Source organism: Enhydra lutris, unplaced genomic scaffold (genome assembly GCF_002288905.1).
Source record: "Enhydra lutris kenyoni isolate GAN:26980312 unplaced genomic scaffold, ASM228890v2 scaffoldscaffold17, whole genome shotgun sequence".
NCBI classification, from domain to species: Eukaryota; Metazoa; Chordata; class Mammalia; order Carnivora; family Mustelidae; genus Enhydra; species Enhydra lutris.
In genome coordinates, this window is record NW_019154101.1 from 41,116,720 (window position 1) to 41,140,314 (window position 23,595).

The 23,595-nt window shown below is 44.4% G+C and overlaps 1 protein-coding gene across 1 annotated transcript in view; it reads left to right on the forward strand.

Moving 5' to 3' along the window:
• Positions 1–23,595, forward strand: part of LOC111147785 (SAM and SH3 domain containing 1) — a 206,007-nt gene that overhangs the window by 174,911 nt on the left and 7,501 nt on the right. The window contains 7 exon segments of the mRNA XM_022504015.1: positions 1,205–1,279; positions 2,749–2,892; positions 5,847–5,982; positions 6,958–7,127; positions 7,851–8,060; positions 8,818–8,968; positions 13,125–13,238. Of these exon segments, the coding sequence (XP_022359723.1) occupies positions 1,205–1,279; positions 2,749–2,892; positions 5,847–5,982; positions 6,958–7,127; positions 7,851–8,060; positions 8,818–8,968; positions 13,125–13,238 (1,000 nt within the window).

A 23,595-nucleotide genomic window follows, 5' to 3' on the forward strand; every position in this document is an offset into this window, starting at 1 on the left:
GATTCCAGAAACGGTGGCATTTTTCTTCCTGGACCTTTCTGCTTTCTCAACTCAGTTACTATATATCTCGAGTGTATTTATTCTAAACAGGAAATGTTTATAGTCTACATTGTGCTTTTCTGTTCATTTCTTCCCTCGAACAGCTGTTAACTAGATTTCTTTGAGAAACGAGTAATATAAAATATTGGCACCCAGAGCTGCTATTCAGCTTTTATTACCATTTGCTTAAAAAGTAAATCAGCTGTAACAAAAATCAATGTGCTTTGAGTCTGTCTTACAGATTTTTGGGGTGGGGGTAGGTGTGGCCATCGAGTAGGTTTCACTGGAAGAACAACAGAATTCAAAGCAAGTTCTGAAATATAAAGTTGCTGAAATATAAGCAATTCCATAAAGATTGAAACCAACTACAGGACAAGAAGGTTTTCATCCTTTATAACACGGTGTCCTTCCTATTGGAATTAAAGAGTGTGGTCAACAACGGTCACTGAATCAACCTTTTCTTTCTGGGCAAATGTGGTGTCTTCACACACTGAGTGAAAGGGTCATAATTAGTTAAGTTGGGCAGTTAGATGGGAAAGTTAGCAGCATTTCTGGCTAGGTCAAGGAAGCAGTGAGTGAGTAATCCTCTTGGCCTGATTGGACTACTATAAACATAACCTTTTTTCCCCTTCTCAGCGATTTAAAACCAAACAAAACAAGAGTCTTAGAAAAGCCTGCTGTCAGTGGCTGAGCCATATAGGATTTCAGGCCTGGGTTTCCAAGACCACTCGGAGCACATGGGTCCCCTAATACATATTCCCTCGTATCACTACTGTGTGCAGCCAATACCGGGGGACTGGGAGGGGGTCTTCTGTTGCTAAGCGACCGGGAATCTTAGAGCACTTAACACATGGGTGGTTTTTTTTTTTTTTTTTTTTTTTTTTTTTTTTTTTTAACCAGTTGGTTTTTGCATGTTAAGGGGATTCTAGACCTCTGGGGGGAAGCCCAGTTCCAGTGGCCTCTGGAAGGACAACGTGAGGGAAATTTCCTTAAAACATGAATCATGTATTTTTTTTTCTCATCATTTCTTGTTTCCTACTTTCATCCTGTAACATATTTGTGATTCAGTGATTGACCTGCAAATGGGAAATGGGTTGGGTTGGTGCACTGTCGGCTGACGTAAACATAACTGGATTATTCCTGCCCTACATGCTCCTTTCCACAGAGAACCTGCAGTTTTGGAGGATTTGACTTGACGAACCGTTCTCTACACATCGGCAGCAACAATTCTGACCCAATGGTGAGTGTACGTCAGAGGAGCAGCAGAAAAGGTTTAGATTCAAGCCATGTGGCTGACATAGTTTCCTATTTAGTGTCTCTGAGAAACGATAGTGGGTAACATCGGTGATCCTACATCGTGTTTGGAAAGAAGCCCTGTTGTACCCATCTTAGAGATGCTCGGCTGTTTCATGGGGAATGAACAGTGACTGCCTCCGTGCCCGTAATGCCTCTGCATTCTTCTCAAGTTGTAAATCCAGTGTTAAGTTTGGCTACTGCGGTCCTACCCACTTGAGCACACATGCCCTTCGTTCACACTAGTTGCAAGTGCACACGACCAGGATGTACAGGTTGTGTGCCAGGATGGAGCCCTGTGATGGGGGTGAGAGTCTGCCAGCATTTCTGAGACACCAGTCTCACCACAGGCCAAGTGCACGGCCTTGTAGGAGTCTAAGTCTTTCTGATCTGGGGTGCCCTGGAATGAACCCAGTCTCCTTGGGCCCAGAACAGATCAGACTCTCCAGAGCCAAGGCTCTAGAGGCCTCAAACCTGCTTCTGGGTAATCGTGGGGACAGGCCACCCCTGCGGTGTACATATTCTGCTCCCTGAAGTTTCCCTTGTGAGGCTCCAAGGATGTAGGTGAATTTTACCTACCGTTTTATTTTCCCCTTATGCATTTTGTCAGAAACTATGAAATTAAAATTCCATGCTTTATATTTGTTTATATGTCATGTGTCAGCTAAAATACCCACCTGTGATTTTCAAAGTGTTTTGAGAATTTCCTGGAAGAATAACAATATTTTATTTGGATATCAAATTTTATTGATTCATAAACCAGTAATTTTACATAGCCACTCTTTAAAAAAAAAAAAAAAATGAGAGAGGAAGTGTGATTTCTTTTTTCCTCCTTAGAGGAAAGTTGGGTTTGTTTGGGGTTTTTTTAATGCCAAATAGAATGAGAGGTGACCACAAGTCTAACTTGTTCAGAGAAGGAAATGTACATACTCTTAGCACTTGACCACACAGAGCTCTAGAGTGATTAAGTCCAATCAGCTATTGCACTTCTGGTGACTGAGATTTGCCATTTTGTTCTTTTCAATTTCCTGGGGTGATTCTGTAATACCCTCCTCTTCTTCCCCCCTGCCAGGATTATGTGAATATAACCACTCTTTATCAGTGAAATGCAGTCCCTTTGGATATCTAAAATGATGAGGAAAAGTATCATCAGAGAAGATTACACTAAAGTTAAAAAAAAAATAAGTGACTCACATCCCACTTTAAACAAACGGGCAAAAGCCCCTCAGTGAGTAGCTTTTAATTTTCAATCAGACAAGTAACATAGCACTGAGTTAACACAGGAGGGCATTTCAAGATCCTGGGGGATGCCAATATTTTTCTGAGAGGTAGAACATTAATGGTTTGAATAATAAAAGCTGTTTCTCGGCGTCATTTGTCTGTGGTTAAAGGTACTTAAAACACTTTGCTTTGCAGAGTAAAGAAGGAGATTTTGTGTACAAGGAAGTTATCAAATCACCCACTGCCTCCCGCATCTCTCTTGGGAAAAAGGTGAAATCAGTGAAAGAGACAATGAGGAAGAGGATGTCTAAAAAATATAGCAGCTCAGTCTCTGAACAGGTATGTAACTCCTGAGCCAAGAGCCGAGCCAAGGACGATCAGTCTGAGATCCGATACGTGCTAAACACAATGCATCGGTGTTAACCAGGCTCTAGGACCATACTTAGGTCTGATAGACATTTATTCAATAATTTATTCAAAAGATTCAGTCACTTAGAGTGGTTCATGCTCAGTGCTGGGAATCCACAATTTGGGCTCTGTCTTCTATGGACACACAAGAAGAAGACATGTAAAGAAACGATTATTCTTAGTGCCATAAGCACTTAACACTTGATGCAAAGAAAGAGTTTTATTTGTGGAAATATTCCTTGCTACAAAATGGGTGTTACCCGAATCAAAGCTAAAAAAGACACTCAAGTTTCCTTAGCAGACTTTTTAAAAAAAAGTATAGCAGAAGTTGCTCTCAAAGCTCCGAGCGGGTTGACTCCACAAGTCTTGTGGCTGCAGGGCTGCCCACGGTCGTGGTTTCTGCAGGGGCATTGTCACTAACTGGGCCTCTCTGTGGCCAGAAAGGTAGCACAGCATAGACCCCCTCCGGTTGTCTCCCTTCATCAGGAGAAATAGGACGAGTTCCTGTGTGGGTGGAGGGAATAAAGGCATTTATTTGGAGAGCTGGGCCTTGAGGTAATTTTGACCATTTGCACCTTTATAGCATTCGCTTTGTAGTCTGTTGAAGTATCTGTGTGTGAGATGTTTGTCTACTTGAAATAAGTAGGTAATGCCGCTCTATCTACCAGATAGAGACCGGGACAGCAGACATTTTTGCTCAGCTGCTGCCCTCTGGTGGAAGTAGTAAGCTAACATCCAGGCATCTGCCTACCGGCATCACCAGCAGCAGCTAGCCAGTGGCCTGCACTGGGATTCAAAGCCCACAGGGTGTCTTCAGCATATTACAGTGGTTCTCACGGGGGGTAGGGGGGGTAATTCCCCTCCAATCCCAGAGCAACTGGGGCTATTTTTGATAGTCACAGCCAGGTGCGGGTGGGGTGGTGGGGCTGCTGCCAGCATGGAGTGGAAAGACATGGGGATGGGGGGAAACATTTTACACCAGCTCCCCACAATAGTGACCCATCCGGCATGCTGACAGTGCTCAGGCTGAGAAATTCTGGCTTGTTAGACCTCCAGGGGGAAGTCTAGGCTGCCTCCTGTATGTCTTCTCTCCATGAATATTTTTCCTTTTGTCCCTGTGGGCTTGGGAGCAGCGGCCATGCTGGGCAAACTGTGCACTCCTGAGGCAGATGGCCTGCTGGTCCCAGAAAGCAGCACCATGAAACTCCAGCACTTCGTTTAGTTTGCTTCTCCGGTGAATTGAAACATCCACTAAAAGCTCTTGTACACTTCTATTCTTAGTTGGGTTTCTGCTTTACAGATCAGGAGCATAGAACTTTAATGTCATTTTGAGCCGTTTTCTATAATTTTACTCTGTAGCAGGCTTGTAGGCTCTGTTCTCTTTTTTAAAGCAGTCATTTCACGTAAGTGGGGGGAGAAAGGAATAAATGATCAGCCTAACCCTTTTTGGAGAGAGAAAACTATTGTTGCCAAGGTTTTGTTTTTTTGTTCAGCATTTTAGTAGAAACATAGCCATTTTGGTAAAGATCTTCACTCTGTTCCTACTGTATGCCCGGCACCTAGAGCAGCACTCGTTCTTGTAGCTGATCAGTAAATATGTGATGAATAAGTTAGTGAAAGCGTTTGAGAACATACCTTATCAGAGATGTCTGCTTTTTTTCAAAATGTGTGCTGTTTTCAGAAGCGTTAAAAAAAGATAACTGGGACAGGTGACTTCCTTTGCTGATTCAGAAGAGGAATGAGAATGTGTGTGGGAATTCGTACTTGGTACCTTCCGTTACTTCTCAGTGACGGCAGCTCATTTATAGTTGTTTTTGGGGTTATTATCTCCCTGTCCCGAACCTGGTTGACTCTGTATGTAGAGAATGGGACTCCTGATCTCAGGGTCGTGAGTTCAGGCCCCATGTTGGGCTTAGAGTTTACTTTAAGGAAAAAAAAAAGTGTTGTGGATCAGAGGCTGCCATTACTGTTGTCCTTAAATGTTTGCAGGACCCGCAGAATTGCGTTAGAGCCCTTCTGATGATTCGGCACTATGTAAATAACAGGTTTCGTTGAGATGGTTTTGTGCTCACATGGCTGTGGAATACTCCAGAAAGTGGTCTGTTTTGGCAAGTAAACCATGCGGACTGCAGACTTTGTGAACGTGCTATTGTCTGTCCCTGTAGCACCATCAGGCACACGAGCGTGCTACACTTGTATGTGCACGTGACCCGCTGCCAGGCCAATGCTACGTAGCCTCGCCAAACTTGAAAAGTACTGCTGAGTCACAGCTGTCAGCATCCTGACTCAAAAGGGGCCTCACAGCTTTGTACTAACAACACACAATGGAAGTAAAAGCAGCAAAAACCAAGTGATGACACAGAGAAATTTTATTACCAAAAAAAAAAAAAAAATGGTATTTTTGCTCTATTTGTATTCCCAATTGGCATTTCATTAGCTAATTTCAAGAAATAATGTAAACAGAAAAAGAATCCGGCCTTTTTCTTTTTTAGGTGTAAGCATTTCTGATAGATTAAATATTTTCTGATGGCGCTTTCAGATACTACATTACAGGTAGACTGTACTTGATCTGCATTCAAACTGCAGCTTTATCACTAGCCTAGAGATGACACTAGAAGTCTCTAAGCCTTTAATGAAATGTTCTCAGAGGTAGATTTTTCTCAGGGATTTTAGGAGAATCTATCTGAGCCTGAAAAATGACTGAGTTATGTGAGCCACAACTCTCAACTGAAGCGAGGGTATAGATTAAAAAGAATATCGGGTATGGAATCAAATATGGTTATAAACATGGCTGTGATTGCCTTAGCGGAGGGTTAGTTGCCTCACATTGTGAGATGACGTCCATGCACCCTGACGCAACTTAATTGTGTTGAAACCCATTCCAGGACTCGGGCCTCGACGGCATGCCTGGCTCCCCTCCACCTTCACAGCCGGATGGTGAACACATGGACAAGCCCAAGCTCAAAGCCGGAGGGTCCGTGGAAAGTCTGCGCAGTTCTCTGAGTGGGCAGAGCTCAATGAGTATGTTTGCTTTATCATTATACGTGCTTGCAGCTGGCGTCAAAATCAGCCTTTTGCCGAGTGTCTAGAGGCAATTTAAGGAGTCAGACCAAGTTCCAACCTATAGGGTGCTGTTAGAGACAGACCTGCAAACTAGGCGGGCCAAGGGGCATGTTTGTTCAGGAGCAGAGCTGTATAGCAGGGGCACAAGAGAGGCGGTAATGAATTTTGGAGAAAACAGCACTTCTGAGGAAGGGTCTGGAGAAGGGAGAGGAACAAGTCAAGGGGAAAGGCTCCTTAAAGGACCAACCAAGGGGGACCTGGGTGGCTCAGTGGGTTAAGCCTCTGCCTTCGGCTCAGGTCATGATCTCAGGATCCTGGGATCGAGTCCCGCATCAGGCTCCCTGCTCAGCAGGGGGCCTGCTTCCTCCTCTCTCTCTGCTGCTCCCCCCCACTTGTGCTCTCTCTCCTTCTCTCACTGTCAAATAAATAAATTCTTTAAAAAAAAAAGGACCAACCAAAGGTGGGTGGGAGAGAGAATTATAGATGTTATACACGTAACAAGTGCTTTTCACGCCAGGACTCTCGGGGGTGTCGGCTGTATCGGCTGAGGGTATTGGGAGGGGGGTGTGGGAAGAGAGTAATTCAAAGCAGCCGGTCTGGGGCAGGTTCCTTGACTTCTCTGAGTTTCCTCATGTGTAAAATGGGATAAAAACAGTAAGCTGGAGAGGTTAGGACTGTGGAAAGCTTGTGGTGTCCTCTATTAGGGAGTCTGGCTCGTAGAGAACTTGCTGGATTCCCGGTCTAGTTAGGTGGTTGATTAGGGATAACAGTCAGCAAACTCGAATCTCCTGGCCTCCTAACCCAGCCCTGCTGGGATCCTGACATACACTTGTGGTTTGTGACTTCCCTGCTCTGTCCCTGAGTTTTGTGCCTTTAAGCTTTGCTGTGCGGAAGTCTGTATTGACCCTTGTTCTTCCTATTTTTCCTGCACAGGTGGTCAGACAGTAAGTACCACTGATTCCTCGACCAGCAACAGGGAGAGCGTCAAGTCGGAAGATGGTGATGACGAGGAGCCTCCCTACCGGGGTCCGTTCTGTGGGCGCGCCAGGGTACACACCGACTTCACGCCTAGTCCCTATGACACGGACTCACTCAAGCTCAAGGTAGGTCTCTCCCTGGCCTCAGAGAGACTCGCTGTGTAAGAGGTGATCTGTTTTCCTTGCTGTTGAATGCTGGCTTCCTGTAGTGCATGCTGGTATCTTGGCCACAGTGATAAACTGGTCTCATCTGTAGAGAAGAACAAGTCAGAGACCCAATTAGCACTTACAACAGAGGTGGGGTTTGTGTTACTCCTCTTGTCATCTCCACCTCTTCCCCTAGCCTTTACCTGTGACCTCAGCTTCCTTGTAGAATTCAGTTGCCTGCCACCCTCCATTTTCTTCATCTAGCTGAAAAAACTTTACTGTCTTCTCTGTGTGACGGACCAGTGATGTTTAACGGGGCGGCTGGAGCTGCACAGTGTATGAAGCAGTTCCAGAATGGGAGTGCGCTGGCCTTTGCTTAGTGGGTGGAAAATCTTTCTCTAGGAGGGGGGAGTTGTGGATGATGGCCAGGCGTCCAGAAAGCCAGGTGCCCACGTAGCCAAAAGCACCAGGACAGACCTGAGCCACACTTCATCTCATGGTGCAGGGGGTGGAGGGTAGGAGACCTCAAGCATGCAAGGAATCTGGCTCTGCCAGGCTCCCAGTTATGTAGAGTGATTTGTGGAACCCTGACTCTGGCCTTCAGTAGCTTTCCTTCTACGTGATGATGAACACATGTAACGGATGCATGGTTCATGCCTAGAGATGGAGCTAATGGAAAGATCTCTGTTCCCTGGGCCACAGAAAGGAGACATCATCGATATAATCAGCAAGCCACCCATGGGCACCTGGATGGGTCTGTTGAATAACAAGGTCGGCACATTCAAGTTCATCTACGTAGATGTGCTAAATGAGGAAGAAGAGAAGCCCAAGCGCCCCACCAGGAGGAGGAGGAAAGGAAGACCACCCCAGCCCAAATCTGTGGAAGATCTTCTGGATCGGATCAACCTGAAAGTCAGCTTCTTCCTGTTCCAGTCACACGTGGCACCCTATTACCTTCTCCTTTTCCTAAATTAAGCAAGGGCACTTTCCGGGAAGGGGAGGGGGTGACCGGTGTCATCCAGCAGGGCAGCCCATTACTAGGACGAGTATCCATTACTCGAAAGACATAGGTACCAGTGTGCTAATGCTGCTGTTGACCTCTGCTGGGGGGACCACCCAAGTCCTGGGTCAGAATGTGCTGCTAGCCCCAAGAATAGCTTTCAAAGAGCTGTGAGCACAAAGCCCTGGGCCCCCCAGACCTTGAGGAGTGGCCCACTGCCCCCCAACCCCATTATTCCTGGGATCTAGTGCACTGGGGCCCCAGCAGGAGATCCTGTGTCCTTGCAAATTCTCTTGCTCCTGAGGAAGTCACAGGGCTTTGAGTTGGATTTTGGTAGCTCTGTAAATGAAGGGAAAGTGACCCCCATGGTTCACTGTGTGGCATTAAAGGCATCAGTCAGAGCAAAGGCCCAATTAAAATGTGAGCCAGTGGAGTCCATCTCAGCCTACAAGGTACAGCTTCTTAGCCCGTGATTAATGAGATGCCCCGCCGGCCTGCTAAGCCGTGCAGCTGGGAGGTATAGAACAGATGATGAATGAGTGTTACGAATCTTCCAGTTAGCACAAAAGTGACTGCAGAAAGGGTTCAGGGCTTTGAGGCCGGGTGTTGGCCAAGTATCCCAGAGCAGCACTTGCTGACTCCCCGTGTCTTCTGTTCCTTCCCTCACAGGAGCACATGCCCACTTTCCTGTTCAATGGGTACGAAGACCTGGACACATTTAAGCTCCTGGAGGAGGAGGACTTGGATGAGTTAAATATCAGGGACCCGGAGCACAGGGCTGTTCTCCTGACAGCAGTGGAGCTGTTGCAGGAATATGACAGTAAGTGCCTCCCAGCGCCCAGGCATCCCTCATTAGCTTAGCCACATGCTGGGGTCCCTGGAGTCACTCTATTGGTCCTGCTCCATCCCAGGCCAGGGTCCGTCTTGCATTAGGTCAAACGGCACAAAGGCGTGAATTCCCCATGTAGCCATTTTGGTTGATGGGAGGGCAAAAGGAGACCTTCCTGCTGGTGCCTCTCCTGGCATGTTTCTAGGTAACATGGGAGGAAACACTTTCTCCTTTGTCCTCACACGGCAGAGGCCGCCTTCAGCCTGGTGGGCTCCACGGCAGGTCGTTGGCCTGCCAGGGCACCAAAGGAGCAGACGCACTGCGAGCGTCCTGCCAGCCAAGGGCCCGTCCCTCCTCAGAGCTCTCCAGAGTTGTTCCCTTATCAAAGGGGAGGGCTAATGAGTAAATGACACTCATCAGCTTCCCAGGAAGCAGCGAGAACTACCTGAGGGGAACTTGGAGAGCGGAGAATCCCATGTTTTACGGTCTCCGCCGAGGCGAGAGCTCGGCTTTACAGTCCATGGTGGGGAGTTCAGTGAGCTCATGGCTTTTACAGTCTGTTTGAATACATTGTATCCTCTGCTCCGTTAACCTAGTCTTATCTGCTCTTTATTCTCCAACATGACATCAGAAATACCCCTGAAATTATTCATCAGGAGGGGAGTATCTTTTCTAGTTATTGAATTCAGATGCATTTTCTTTGAAATGTTCTGCTTCACCAGCTAATAGCATTTCTATTGCTAAAAGACAAACCAAAACCATAGTTAATGGTGGGGAAAAAAGTCTACATGACTGGATGTATCAGGCCCAGGAGACATAGAAGTGAGTGAGTACAGTTAAATTCACTTCTGCTTAATCGCTCCTCCCTCTGAATTAACTGAGAAACACCAAGGACCACACACCATTAGATAGGTATCTGAACCCTAGATAAACATACTGCCTTCAAGGATAGATCTGAAGAGAATTGTACTTCATAGTTAATCCTACTTTATAACCAGGTCTCTTGGGAGGGGAGCTGTCTCTTGGGGTGGGGCCATGTGGCCTGGTTGTGGACAGAGAGCCTTCTGGCCCCATGCCTGGTGTGGCCAGCCGGCCGTATTAATATCAATGTTAAGTCGTCTACTCTCTTGGACCACATCTGCTCTGCTATTTGCTCTTCCTCAGCCACTGAGAAAAGCTGGCTTATGAACTCTATCTGTTATGTTTCCTGTAGCATTCAGAGCATAGGGGGAGTGAAGCTACACACTGAGGATAAGACAGGATGGATCTGGGCTTCATCTCTTTCCTGCCACGTGGGCTCAGAGTCATTGCCCCTCCTGGGAGCATGTCCTGAGGTTGGCACCAGGGGATATTTTATAGGAGGGAATCTGCCTTTCATGATGCATACTCAGAAGTCTAAGGGGGCTCTTTGCTTCTTTATAAATACCATTTCAGAGCTGTGCTGGGCCATTGCTTAGACTATCCCCAATCTACAAAGTAGCCCTTCCTGTTCCTGGTTCTCAAAGGCTTCAGGGGCTCCGGGGTGCTGAAGAGTGCCAATGGTCTGGATCCGGACCTATCCTAGGATTATAAGACTTTACATTCAGTGCAGTTAAATTTTGTTTAAGAAGTAAAAACCTAAAGGAATACCATAGATTTCTGGCAAACTAAATCTCTGTGCACTAGATCATCTAGAGATCTACTGAGATCTTACAGCTTTTCTAGCTCAGCTACTCACGAGAGCAAGAGGCACATCTCCAGCATCGTTTGGCAGGCAGACCTCCCCGTCACTCTGATTGCTCATCTGTGCGTGGGGAGTGCAGGCCTTCATGCAGAGTTCTACTTGGAAAAGACTGTCTGATAGCATTTCCTTGCAATGACACCAAAATCACTGTCCTAAGCCTGCCAAATAAAAACTCTTGTTAGATAATTTTAAGAAGAATTTTAATCAGCAATTATTTCTAATATACTGAAAACTACAGAGAAAAAACAAATCCACACAAAGCTACTTCTTAAATCCAACTACAGCTAACAGTTTAGCCTATTTGCTTCAGTTTTTTAAAGAATACAAGGAACTGTTTAAAAGCTCACTGAAAGGCCTGCTATCCAAGAATCCCATTCCCTCTTCTTTCCCAAGGTTATTCTTACTCCCTGTGTGTATGTGAGATGCAGGAGGGCTTTAACCGAAAGTCCCTTCAGGTCCAAGTTCAGGTCATGCCCACACAGGGTTTCAGCCCCCCAAACCCAGTCCTCTGAGCTTCTTTGCCTACGAGAATTTTCATGGTCCTAGCTCACCTTCTTTCTTCTCCTTTATACCTTGGCATTCATGCTAGTAAGTGGGGGAGAGGAATGGCCTTGAATCTGCCATCCATCTGAGAGCTCTCCCTAATGAAGGAGGACAAGTTACTTGGTAAATACTGGCTTTTAGTGTGAGGAACTTTTCCTAAACTTGATAGTTGGACTCCTGCTAAGTAGCTGAATGAATCTTTCAGGAAGTGACCATAGCCCCTTGATGTAGGCCTCTGAACTGTATCCTCTGAACTGGTTTTCAGGTAATGTGAGGGATCCCCTCAATCCTCGTAACTTCAGGTACCCTGGCTGTGTCTGGTGAGGCTGGCAGCCGTGAAGATGCAGACACAGTCGGCATTTTCATACTGTAACAGGGGCAGGTGTTCTCTTTTATTCCCATTGGTCAGCACCGTGGAGTCTGTTTTGGCTGCGGCGGTACAGTGAACTGTCTCACCAAGGACAAGCTACATTGATTCCTCTTCTTGGGTTGTAACTGATAGCTGAAAGCCCTCATTTTACATGTATCATTTTCCTAAATAACATATTAGACGAGGACAAAGGCCACTTCAAATCCACAGACTCTTCCACATAATGAGGACATTACTCTAGAATGTTCCACTTTATGGTTGGGGGGAAGGTTTTGCTGTTGTGCTTCCATTAATTTTTCATTAGTCATTTAAAAAACAACACTTCTTAACTTGGGGTTCTACTTCAAGGGCTTACTCTGCCATGATTAGTGTCAGAAAACGGTTTCCATGTGAGAAATGCAAACAGGAAGTGGAGAGTGGGCAGGAGGGACAGCTGGCACATTGTGGAATGGCAGTCCTGTGCCTTCCTACAATTCATTGTTTAATGACCTGAGAAACAGGATCAGATTTCTGGGGTTTTATTTTTTTAAAGGTATGTGGACGGGGGAAGGGCAATGAAGAGAAAGGAAAATAAATTTAAGCCATTTATGCAGAAAATGTTTTTTTTGGTCTCTGTTTTATGTGACCAAGTACTTTCTCTGCATAATAATACAAACATGTTCTTCCTGTAACCTCACTCCCTATAAGGTCTTATGTGCCCACTCTGTAGAATGGGTGGGTGATGTCACTGGGTGATGAAGGCCCCCCTCTCCCTTATTTCCCATGTGATTGACTTTAGGCATGGTAGTTCTCTTTAAGGGTTCTTTTAGTCATCCACCTGAAGAGTGTTCATGACTCAGTGTCCCAGTTAGGGGGATTCCTGAACCTTTCCTGTCTTACTTTTGTACACAGGGGATAGAAATGCTGACCCCAAACAAAGAAAGGGCAGAAAGGAAAGAAACCTCCTAACACACTACAAACAACAAAAACAGAAGGATTTAACATGTGCCCCTATCAGGTTCATGTCCCCATTTGCCAATCTTACTCCTGTTGAGAGACTATGAGAGCCAGCGCTTATCGCCAAGACCTAAGAATGCTCCTAAATTGTAATAAAATTCAATATTTCATTTACCACTTACTTTCACATTGGCTTCCAAATTGGGAAAGCTGGTAACAAATAACTTGGAAGACAAATCTTAAGATAACCTGCTTATGAAAGGGGAATATTCACTCTTGGCTCCCAATCCATAGTACCATCCCTCAGAAAGCTTCCCCGACTGCCCACACAGTGCTCTGAATTCTCCCTCTTCCTGACTGGCCTGGAGCCAAAGCCATCCTCTGGGTAATGACCTGCACAAAATCTGTTCTGAGCTCCCCCATTTTTATTTCATTCACTTTAAAACAGTTAGCTCTGTTCCAGAAGTTCAAGAAGTTCAAGGCCTAAAAACGTATGGGGATAGCAGGATAAAATCAGGAAAACCTTGGCTTTTCCCTCCCCTTATGATTCCCTGCTGTGTGTTTACCTTCTCCAGGTAACAGCGACCAGTCAGGATCCCAGGAGAAACTGTTGGTGGACAGCCAGGGCCTGAGCGGATGCTCTCCACGAGACTCAGGATGCTACGAAAGCAGTGAGAACCTGGAACACGGTAATGTCCACACAGATAATTACAAATGTGCCTTAATACACAAACCACTTGGGTCATTTATGACTCACTTTCTTCCTCAGCCTAAGCCATGCTTTTGGGGATACTGGCAATAGGGAGAAGAATTTTTCCAGGATCATTGGTGCTTAATTAAGATTCTTAAAAAGACTGAACAACTCTCAAGAAACAAGGCAATGGATGTTTTTGAGAAACAAGTGGTCTTCTCAATCTTCCATCCCAGTTCACACATAAATGGAGAATTTAAGACACCTGTGTGTCAGAGAAAGGACCCTCAACTTTCTGTTGCCCTGAGGCTCTTGGAGCCTGAGCCCCGAGGTAGATCATGAAAAGAGCCATAGGGTCTAGAACCAGAAGTCCCAGTTCTGAGGGGTTTGAACCCTGAATAGAGCATTTACAAGGCCAAGACTTCAGTCAAATGACTTCATGCCTCTGAGTCCCCTCACCACTGAAATAGTAAATGAGTTTCTTTCTTATAGATTGTTCTAAGAGCTAACCAAAGTAAGGATATCTTAATACCTGACATTTATTAAACACAGACCATGAACTGGGCAGTCAGCCCGAGCGTGGCAGCCCCCAGTGTTGGGACACTGCCCAGGGACAGGCTGACGTGTTCTCTCATGGATCATGGCTGTAGGCACTCCATGATGAACAGACAGATTCTGGCAGTGGTACATTAGAGATGACAATGCAAAAACATCTAATTCATTCTGAAAGAAAGTGAAAAGACTGACCTTATCCAAATATTCCTGCTTCCTTTCCGTGGAAGCTACATCTCTGAATAAATACAGGCTAGATGATTAAATCTTAAAACACCACATTTTTTTTTAATTTTATTTTTTATAAACATATATTTTTATCTCCAGGGGTACAGGTCTGTGAATCACCAGGTTTACACACTTCACAGCACTCACCATAGCACATACCCACCCCAATGTCCATAACCCCACCCTCTTCTAACCTCCCTCCCCCCATCAACCTTCAGTTTGTTTTGTGAGATTAAGAGTCACTTATGGTTTGTCTCCCTCCCAATCCCATCTTGTTTCATTTACTCTTCTCCTACCCCCTTTACCCCCCAAGTATCATATGATCTCCCTGATATGAGGGAGATCATATGATAGTTGTCTTTCTCTGATTGACTTATTTCGCTAAGCATGATACCCTCTAGTTCCATCCACATTGTCGCAAATGGCAAGATAAAACACCACATTTTTGTTTAAAAAAAAAAATCTCAAAATAGACATCACCCAACTACACGCATCTGATACGGTACTTCCTTCTCCCTCAGAGAGCACAACTGTGGCTCAGCGTTATGGCCCCAGACTTCACAGCAGCAGGCCAGGCCCACTCATGCTGTCCTCACCGGAAGGGAGGATGTTTTTGCCCTTAGTTGGGGTATGAAGTGCTGGACTCACGCAGATGACAAACGCAGCCCGAATCTGTGGTTCCCTTTTATAATCTGTCCGTCATAGTTACGCGCACACAGAAGATGTTCAGTAGACAGGTTTTGGAACCACAGGACCAGCCATAAATTTCACTTTGAAAAGCAGCACAATAGTATGCAAGCCAGGTAGAAAACTGCCACAAGTCCACAACTCCCACCAAAAAGCACTTTAAAAGCAAGACGTTTTCCAAATATGTGTGACTTTTTTTTCCCCATCTTTTCTGCCTGGTCCACTTGACAGTTAAGAACATGGTCAGTATCTCTGCCCAATGCCACCCCCATTCAAATCTTGAACCAAGCTGTTCTAGTTCTCACTAGGAAAGTATTTTCACTGAGTGCCAAGATGAATGTGACAGTGCTCGTGAGGCAGCCCATAAGCCCTGGTCAGTGGCGTCCTATGTGCCCGGGTCCCAGGAGCTAGGCCACGGGAGGGATGGCAGCTGTGGGGGACAGGGGGTGCCCCAGCTTTGCCTTGAGCCACCTCTACACCTCAGCTTAGATCTTTTTGTAAATGAAGCTTCATTAAAAAGGGTACTCTTGCTTTGAAAATACCTGATTTGAAAAGTACAATTTCCTGAGAAAGGAGTATTCTGTTACCATTATGAACTCGGCAGGAATGTTTTCCTTCCTGACCTCTCCTCCCTCCCTGTCTGTAGTCAGTCTCTACTCTGCTCCTCCTGACTGCCGTGGGAGGCAGTATAAACTGCATCCAAAATACCTGCAGCTGTAAAACCTAAATTGTGTGTCTCCTGCGTCCTCTTCTCTTCACAGTAAAAACCAGCATTTGAGTGTTGGGAGCTATTAGGTCCTTAAGGAAAACAATTTACCAGCTAGACCATCCATTCAGGGTCACAACAGCACCAGTGTCGGAAACACCTTGGAGGCTGTGTGGCCTGAGTGCAGAGCAGTTACTGAGGTGGAGGGTGAGCTGACGGCCACGTGTCCGTCATACTTGTTTCCTCCCTGTCCTAACGGGGAGGCACTCAGTAGGGAATTTCAGGAAGCTTCCGTGTCTCAAAAAGGTGGCTTATGTGGAATGGGGCCTGGGGCGTCCCACTTTACCATGGGTGGCTCTGGCTTCCTGTTGTGGCCCCCAGAGTCCCATTAGAGCAAGATCGGTAGTAAAGGATCCCCTGTACTTCTGTCAATCACAATGAAGACCATCATGAAAAATGCCCAGGGGTGATAGTTTTTAGCTGTCACTGGAATCCTTTCAAGTAGCCCTTATGTTAAAATACTGAGCACCGACTGAACTAAAGCTTCTTAAACTGCAGCTTGCAATTCATTAGTGGATTGGAAAAATCATTTTAAAGGGTCATGAAAAGCAGTTTTGTAAAATAGAATAAAATAGAAAATACCAGGGTGTGTTCCGAAGGTAAGACTGGTATTGTTAGACTTGTAATCTTTTTCCAGTGTGGATGTGTCTCTGTGCACATGTGTGTATACTGGCTGAATGTAGAATGTGTTTCTAACTCTCGGTCAGAATTTAAACAAATAGTTTGAGAGCCATCATGGGCCCTAAAACCAGGACAAGAGTGTGGGGGGAGAGATAGCGATCAGGCAGAGTGCAGACTTTAAGGAGACACTCACGCTCAGGTACAGCAGCCACCTCCCCCCTCCACCGGTGCCCCGGGCACTTTGCTCACCTCACCCTAATCCCGGTTCTGATGAGCATTTTTGGGACCTCAAACTTTGATCCATGAACTCTGCCAAAGTGTCTTATCAATTTGGGGAGATAGTAGTTCTCCCGAAACTCTAGTGTTACAGCAGCCTCAGTTAAGATGGGACTGAAAACCCACCTGGAGGACTTCCGGGAAGAGGGCAGAGTAGGTGGATCCTAAGCTCACCTTATCCCATAGACACAACCAGGTGACAGCCTCATCAGTGCATCCAACCCAGAAAACACCCCACAGATGGGCAAGACAGACTTTCCAGTTCACTGCTGAGAGAAGGACATAGCAAAAAGGTAGGCGGGGTGGAGACATGGCCAGGAACTAAATTCCTGGTGAGACTAACCACAAACAGGAGGGACACCCCATGCACTGGAGAACTGAGAACAGACGCCACACTAGGCACACTAGACAAGGGGGACCAGCAATGGAAGATGACTTTGAAAACCAGTGGGTTTCAGGTTTGTGGGTTTTTAACAACCAGCTGGGCTGAACTGCAGGTACTTTAAAATTCAGTGGCTCAGCTTCAAGAGAGCTGAGGGGGATAGGAAATAGTCCTTGCCCTTAAAGAGTTAGCATAACAAACAAGCCCGCCGAGATATGGCAGAGAAGCAGCAGTTTGAAAAGCACCCAGGGTATGTGTGCAGGAGATTTATTTACTAATCTCAGAATGGCTGCTGGAGAGACTGGGCTCTTTAGGAGATTTCTCCAAGAACAAAAGAGCAGGCAGGTACCATTGCCTCCATCCCCACCTGGACCACCTGTAGGAAACAGTGAACACTCTCCAGCTACCTTGCTAGCACCACACACACAGCCCCTGCGTTCTCCTGTGGACTTGCCCCATCCAGACCATCTCAGTTGGCAGGACTCCTTCCAAAGTGGATCTCACCAGGACCCAACCTAGAAGCAGCCCTGGCAGGGACTTTTGCTGCTCCAAAGTGACTCCCGCCCCACAGAGAGGGGAAGATAACCACACACCCCCAGTACACTCAGTCCCAGCAGCCAAACCTTCTAACCAGCAGTGCAGGGTGAGTGCCCTATGGATCGGTGCATCTGTAGCGCTGGCAGCCATCTGGCCAGATTGCCAGCCCTGTCCACCAATAGAAGCTTCTCAGGACAAAACCTAGAGAACCCCCTACAGCTGAGTGTGACAGCAGCCCTTGCAAACAGGCAGAGGGCAGGCATCTGGTCTGACTGCCAACACCACCCAAGTGAAAGCCCATGACCACCCCAAACTGACTCTTAGCATAGGGACCAAACGCAGCCCACAGCAGCCGACTGGACTGAAGGCAAACTGTTGAGGCTCAGCCGCAACAGTAGGGTTTAGGCAGTCCGCACAGAAGACCCCCTGAAGCTCCTGGCTGAGGTGAAGAGGGTACCACAGAACCTCTTCTTTGTAAGGCTACATAAAGAGACATAACTGACTCCCCTAATAAGCAGAAACAAATGCAGAGTTAGACAAAATAAGGAGACAGAAGAATATGTCCCAAATGAAAGAACAGGACAAGAATAGGACATAAATACAGCCAAAGAGCTAAATGAAAGAGATAGGTAATATGCCCAATGAAGAATTCAAAATAATGGTCATAAAGATACTCACTGGGTTTGAGAAGAGTGGAGAATCTCAGACCTTCAACAAAGATAGAAAATAGGAAAAAGAACCAATCAGAGATTAACTCAATAACTACAATTATGTGCAATTATAATACACTAGAAGGAATCAGTAGTAGAGTAGAGGAAGCAGAGAATGGATCAGTGAGCTGGAAGACAGGACTGGAAAGCAACTAGGCTGAATCATCAAAAAAAAAAAAATGAGAATAGGTTTAGGACACTCAGTGACATAATCAAGCATAATAACTTCACATTATAGAGATCCCAGGAGAAGAGAGAGAAAAGGGTGCAGAAAACTGATTTTAAGAAATGATAGCTGAAAACTTCCCTCATCTGGGGAAGGAAACAGACATCCAGATCCAGGAGGCAAAGAGAGCCCCCAACAAAATCAGTCCAAGGAAGTCCACACCAAGACACGTAATAACTGGCAAAAAGTAGTAACAAAGAGACTTTTTAAAGCAGCAAGAGACAACAATTAACATATAAGGAAAGCCCCATAAGGCTATATCAGCTGATTTTTCAGCAGAACCATTGCAGGGGCTGGAAGGGAATGGCATGATATATTCAAAGTGCTGACAGGAAAAACAACAACAACAACAACAAAACCAAAAATACCCTACCCAGCAAGGCTGTTATTCAGAGTATACAAATGGAAGTTCAAGGAGTTCATCACCACTAACCCAGCCTTACAAGAAACACTAAAGGGAATTATTTGAGTGGAAAGCAAACACCATAATCAGGAGTAAGAAAATGATGAAAGGAAAAAATTTCAGAGGTAAATACAAAAAGTAGCAGATCATAGTAGTATGTAAAAGTAGTAGATCAATCACTTATAAAACCAGTACTGAGATTAAAGCACAAAAGCAGTAAAATCTATTGTATCTATAAAAATCAGTCAAGTGATTCACAAAATAAGATGTAAAATGTGACATCATACACATAAAACATGGGGTTGAGGGAGTAAAGATTTAGTGCTTTTAGAATGATTTCAAGCTTAAGTGACTATCAACTTAATATAGACTGCTATGTGCATGGGATGTTGTATTTCAAACTAATGGTAACCACAAATCAAAAACCTGTAATAGACATGTAAAAATAAAGGGAAAGGAATCCAAGCATATCACCAGAGAAGGCTATCAAACCACAAGGGAAGAGATTAAGAGAAAAGAGGAACAGAGAAGAACTAAAACAACTGTAAAACAAGTAACAAAATGGCAATAAGTACATACTTAATTATTACCTTGAGTTTTTGGATTTTTTTTTTAAGATTTTATTTATTAAAGAGAGAGAGAGAGCTTTACAAGCACAAGTGGGTTAGGGGCAAAGGGAGAAGCAGACTCCCACTGCTCAGGGAGCCCGACATGGGGCTCGATCCCCTAACCCTGAGATCATGACCTGAGCTGAAGGCAGACACTTAACTGACTGAGCCACCCAGGCACCCCAGTAATTACTTTGAATGTAAATGGACTAAATGCTCCAATAAAAAGGTGGGGTGACTGAATGTATAAAAAAGCAAGACCCATCTATATGCTACCTACAAGAGACTTATTTCAGACCTAGACACATACAGAGTGAAAGTGAAAGGATAGAAAAACATTTACCATGCAAATGGAAGTAAAAAGGAAGCTGGTGTGGCAGTATTTATATTGGAACAAATAGACTTTAAAATGGATAATGTAACAAGAGACAGAGAAGAACACTACATAATGATAAAGGGAAAAATCCAGTAAGAGGATATAACATTTGTAAAACTTTATGCACCCAACATGGGAGCATCTGAATATATAAAACAATATTAACAGACATAAAGGAAGAAATTGGGAGTAATACAATAATAGTAGGGGACTTGAACACCCTACTTACTTGGATGCACAGATCATCCAGACAGAAAATCAACAAGGGAACAATGGCTTTGAATGACACAATGGGTCAGATGGACCTAATAAATATATTCAGAACATTCTACCCCAAAACAGAATACACATTCAAGTGCACATGGAACATTCTCCAGAATAGATCACATGTTAGCCCAAGAAACAAGTCTCAGCAAATTCAAAAAGATTGAGTGATATCAGACATCTTTTCCAACCACAGCTAGAAATTAAACTAGGAACTAGAAACTAGAAATCTGGAAAGAGCACAAATACATGAAGGCTAAATAATGTACTAATAAATAATAAATGGGTCAACCAAAAACTCAAAGAGGAAATGAGCAAATACCTGGAGACTAATGAAAATGAAAACACAATGGTCCAAAATCTTTGTGATACAGCAAAAGCTGTTCTAAGAGAGGAGCTTATACAATATAGGCCTACCTCAGGAAACAGGAAAAAAATCTCAAACAACCTAACCTTATACCTAAAGGAGCTAGACAAAGAAGAAAGCCCAAAGCCAGTAGAGGAAGCAAAGATCAGAGCAGAAATAAATGAAATACAGACTAAAAAAATGGAACAGATGGAATCAGGAGCTGGTTCTTTGAAAAGATAAGAAAATTGATAATATCTTTAGCTAGACTCATCAAAAAGAGAGGACCCAAATCAGAAATGAAGGCAAAAGAACTGACACACAGAAAAACAAAGGCTATTATGAAAAACTACATGCCAACAAATTGGTCAACCTAGAAGAAATGGGTAAGTTCCTACAAACCTTCCAAAATTGAATCAGGAAGAAAGAGAAAATTTGAACAGATCACTTACAAGCAGTGAAATTGGAAGGCAATTTTGCTCACCACTATACCATCAATAATGCCACTAGCAATGACATTGAATCAGTAATTTAAAACAACAACAACAACGCTCAACAAGGGGTGCCAGGGTAGCTCAGTAGGTTAAGCGTCTGACACTTGATTTCCACTCAGGTCATGATCTCAACGGTTTTGAGATCCAGCCCCACATGGGGCTCCATGCTCAGCACGGAGCCTGCTTAACATTCTCTTTTTCCCCTCCCTCCCTGACTTGCGCATGTACAGGTGCTCGGTCTCTTAAAAAAAAAAAAAAAAATTTTAAAAAACAAACTCTCAACCAAAGAAACCAGAACCAGATGGCTTCACAGGTGAATTCTGTGAAACATTTTAAAAAAGAGTAGGGGGAGCCTGGGTGGCCCAGTTGGTTAGGCATCCAGCTCTAGATTTCAGCTCAAGTGATAATCCTCAGGGTTGGGGGACTGAGCCCAAGTCCAGTTCCATGCTCAGAGGGGAGTCTGCTGCTCTCCCTCTGCCTCACCCCCTACTCATGTGCTCTTTCTCTCTAAAATAAATATATTTTTAAAAAACAGTAAAAATAGAATTATCATATGATCCAGTAATTTCACCACTGGGTATTGACCCAAAGAAAATGAAAACACTAATTTGAAAAGATATATGCACTCTTTAGCTTATTGTGGGATTATTTACAGTAGCCAAGACATGGAAGCAACCCATGTCCACTGATAGATGGATGAAGAAGATGCAGTATATATGCTCAGCCATAGAAAAAGAATAAAATCTTGCCATTTGCAGCAACATGAATGGACCTAAAGGATATAATGCCAAGTGAAATAAATCAGTCAGAGAAAGACAAATACCATATGATTCCACTCATATGTGGATTTAAGAAACAAAACGAACAGAGAGAGACTATTAAATACGGAGAACAAAGGGGAGGTGGTGGGGGATGGGTGAAAGAGATAAAGGGGATGAAGAGTACCCTTGGTGAGCACTGAGAAATGTACGGAATCGTTGAATCATTGTATTGTACACCTGAAACTAGCACAACACAGTGTGGAGACTACGCGTGAACACTAGAAAGCCCACCACTAGAGCACTGGGGCACAGTGACCTCTGAGTTCTAGTAAATGTCAAAGTCTTCCTGTAAGTCCCCAAGATTTTTCCTCTCCTGTTAATAACCTTTCCACATCCAAACATTTTCAGGAATTTCATTCCCCAAACTGTTTTTGGATTGGTAAGGATTTCACAGATAACACTGGCAGGCAGACTTAATGCTTCTTCGAAAGAATCAAGGAGTACCTGCTGAGGAATGACAGAAGCTGGCAAACTGTACTTGACCTGCAGGTGAACCCAAGGATCTTTGCAGGACAAGTAGATGTGGAAGTGCAGTCTATACACTCAGCTTCTATTAATAGCCAAAGAGAAGGAAAGCCATATATCTAAAATGTATACTAAAACGGTTTTAAGAATTTTCTATTTTAACTGATTTTTACACTTTACGTTTAGCAGGATATGCTTCATGAAGAAGTAATTTCTCTTTTCCATTTCACCTGTGATGACTAAAAAAAATGGGACCGTGGTCAGTATCCTTAGGAGTAACAATGACCTGACATTCTCCATGTAACTAATGAAATAATTATCTATAGCGCTTAGCATGTTGCTAACACAGGCAGACGGGGTCTTAGGCCTCACATTATCACACATAAGGAGGACTGAGGCCATCTGACCATGCATCTGCTTTGCCAAGTACAGAATACTTCATGTGTTGATTTAAAAGGATGGGGCTATTTATAAGTCTGGTTGAGGCGGCTCTTGTTTTTATCCATCTTAGTGTCTGGAGTTATGCCTGACATCATACATTTAGTATTATCAGTGTGGAATTCGAGTTTGGTAGAAAACGGGAATCCTGGAAGGTATCTGATTTTCTCTGCTGATAATGGCCAATCCATTAGTAATGTCACGGTGCCCTGGCCTTTTCTCCTTGTTCCTTCTCCCTCGGTTGTGTAGCACACAGAGGTTTTATGAGAGAAGGTCTTTCATTTACCTAAAAGTATCCATCTCCAGGTTCCCAGAGTGGGCACCATATCTACTCCTTCCTAATCCAGTCCATCTACCATCCAATGTCTCCTCACTGCTTTTTTATTGAAAGGCTGAGATTGCTTAATGGGGAGATGTCAAAATTTCTAAATTAAAATATTTCATTAGAAATGTTTACTGAAATAATAGACCAGGAAGAAAGCCTTTCTTTCAGAGATTACAGTATGCCTTTTCTTTGTATCTTCCAAACCTGATGTGGGTTTAAAATTTGTGTCTTTTTCTATTGGCCTGGAATAGTAGGATCATCTGGGATATTCTCAGGCATTTCAACCCATCGTCAAAGCAGACATCAAACATGGGATTAACCAAAATATAGCAAAGGACAGTTAATTATGGAGTGTCTGTGTTAAAAGCACTGATGAAAACTAAGCATTTAGCACAGGGCCTGACCACACAAAGCAAATTCTCCGTAAAGCTTATCAAGCAATACTAGCAGTTGACTTCAACTTAACAACCATCAAATCAGTAGATGATGTCTGGTTAATCAGTTCAGTTATCAGCCTGATAACTGATCTTAATCAGGGCTGTTGCTCCCCTGGAAATTAGAACCATATTAGTATTTTACAGATTATCTCAGGCAAAATACTTAGTGAAGCTTGTTTACTGACTTATACCAAGATGGGCTGACTTGTTTCTAGGATGCACTGACTTCACACACACCAACAAGCCAGAGTAAGAGGGGAGAGCTTAGAGAAAGGTGTACTTTGAGAGTTCTGTGGTCACCAGTAAACGTTAGGGTGACGCAGGTAGAATCCAGTCCACCGGCCCTTCGCAGCCTGACCTCAGGAAATTGGCCTCCCTGAAAGAAATCCTCTC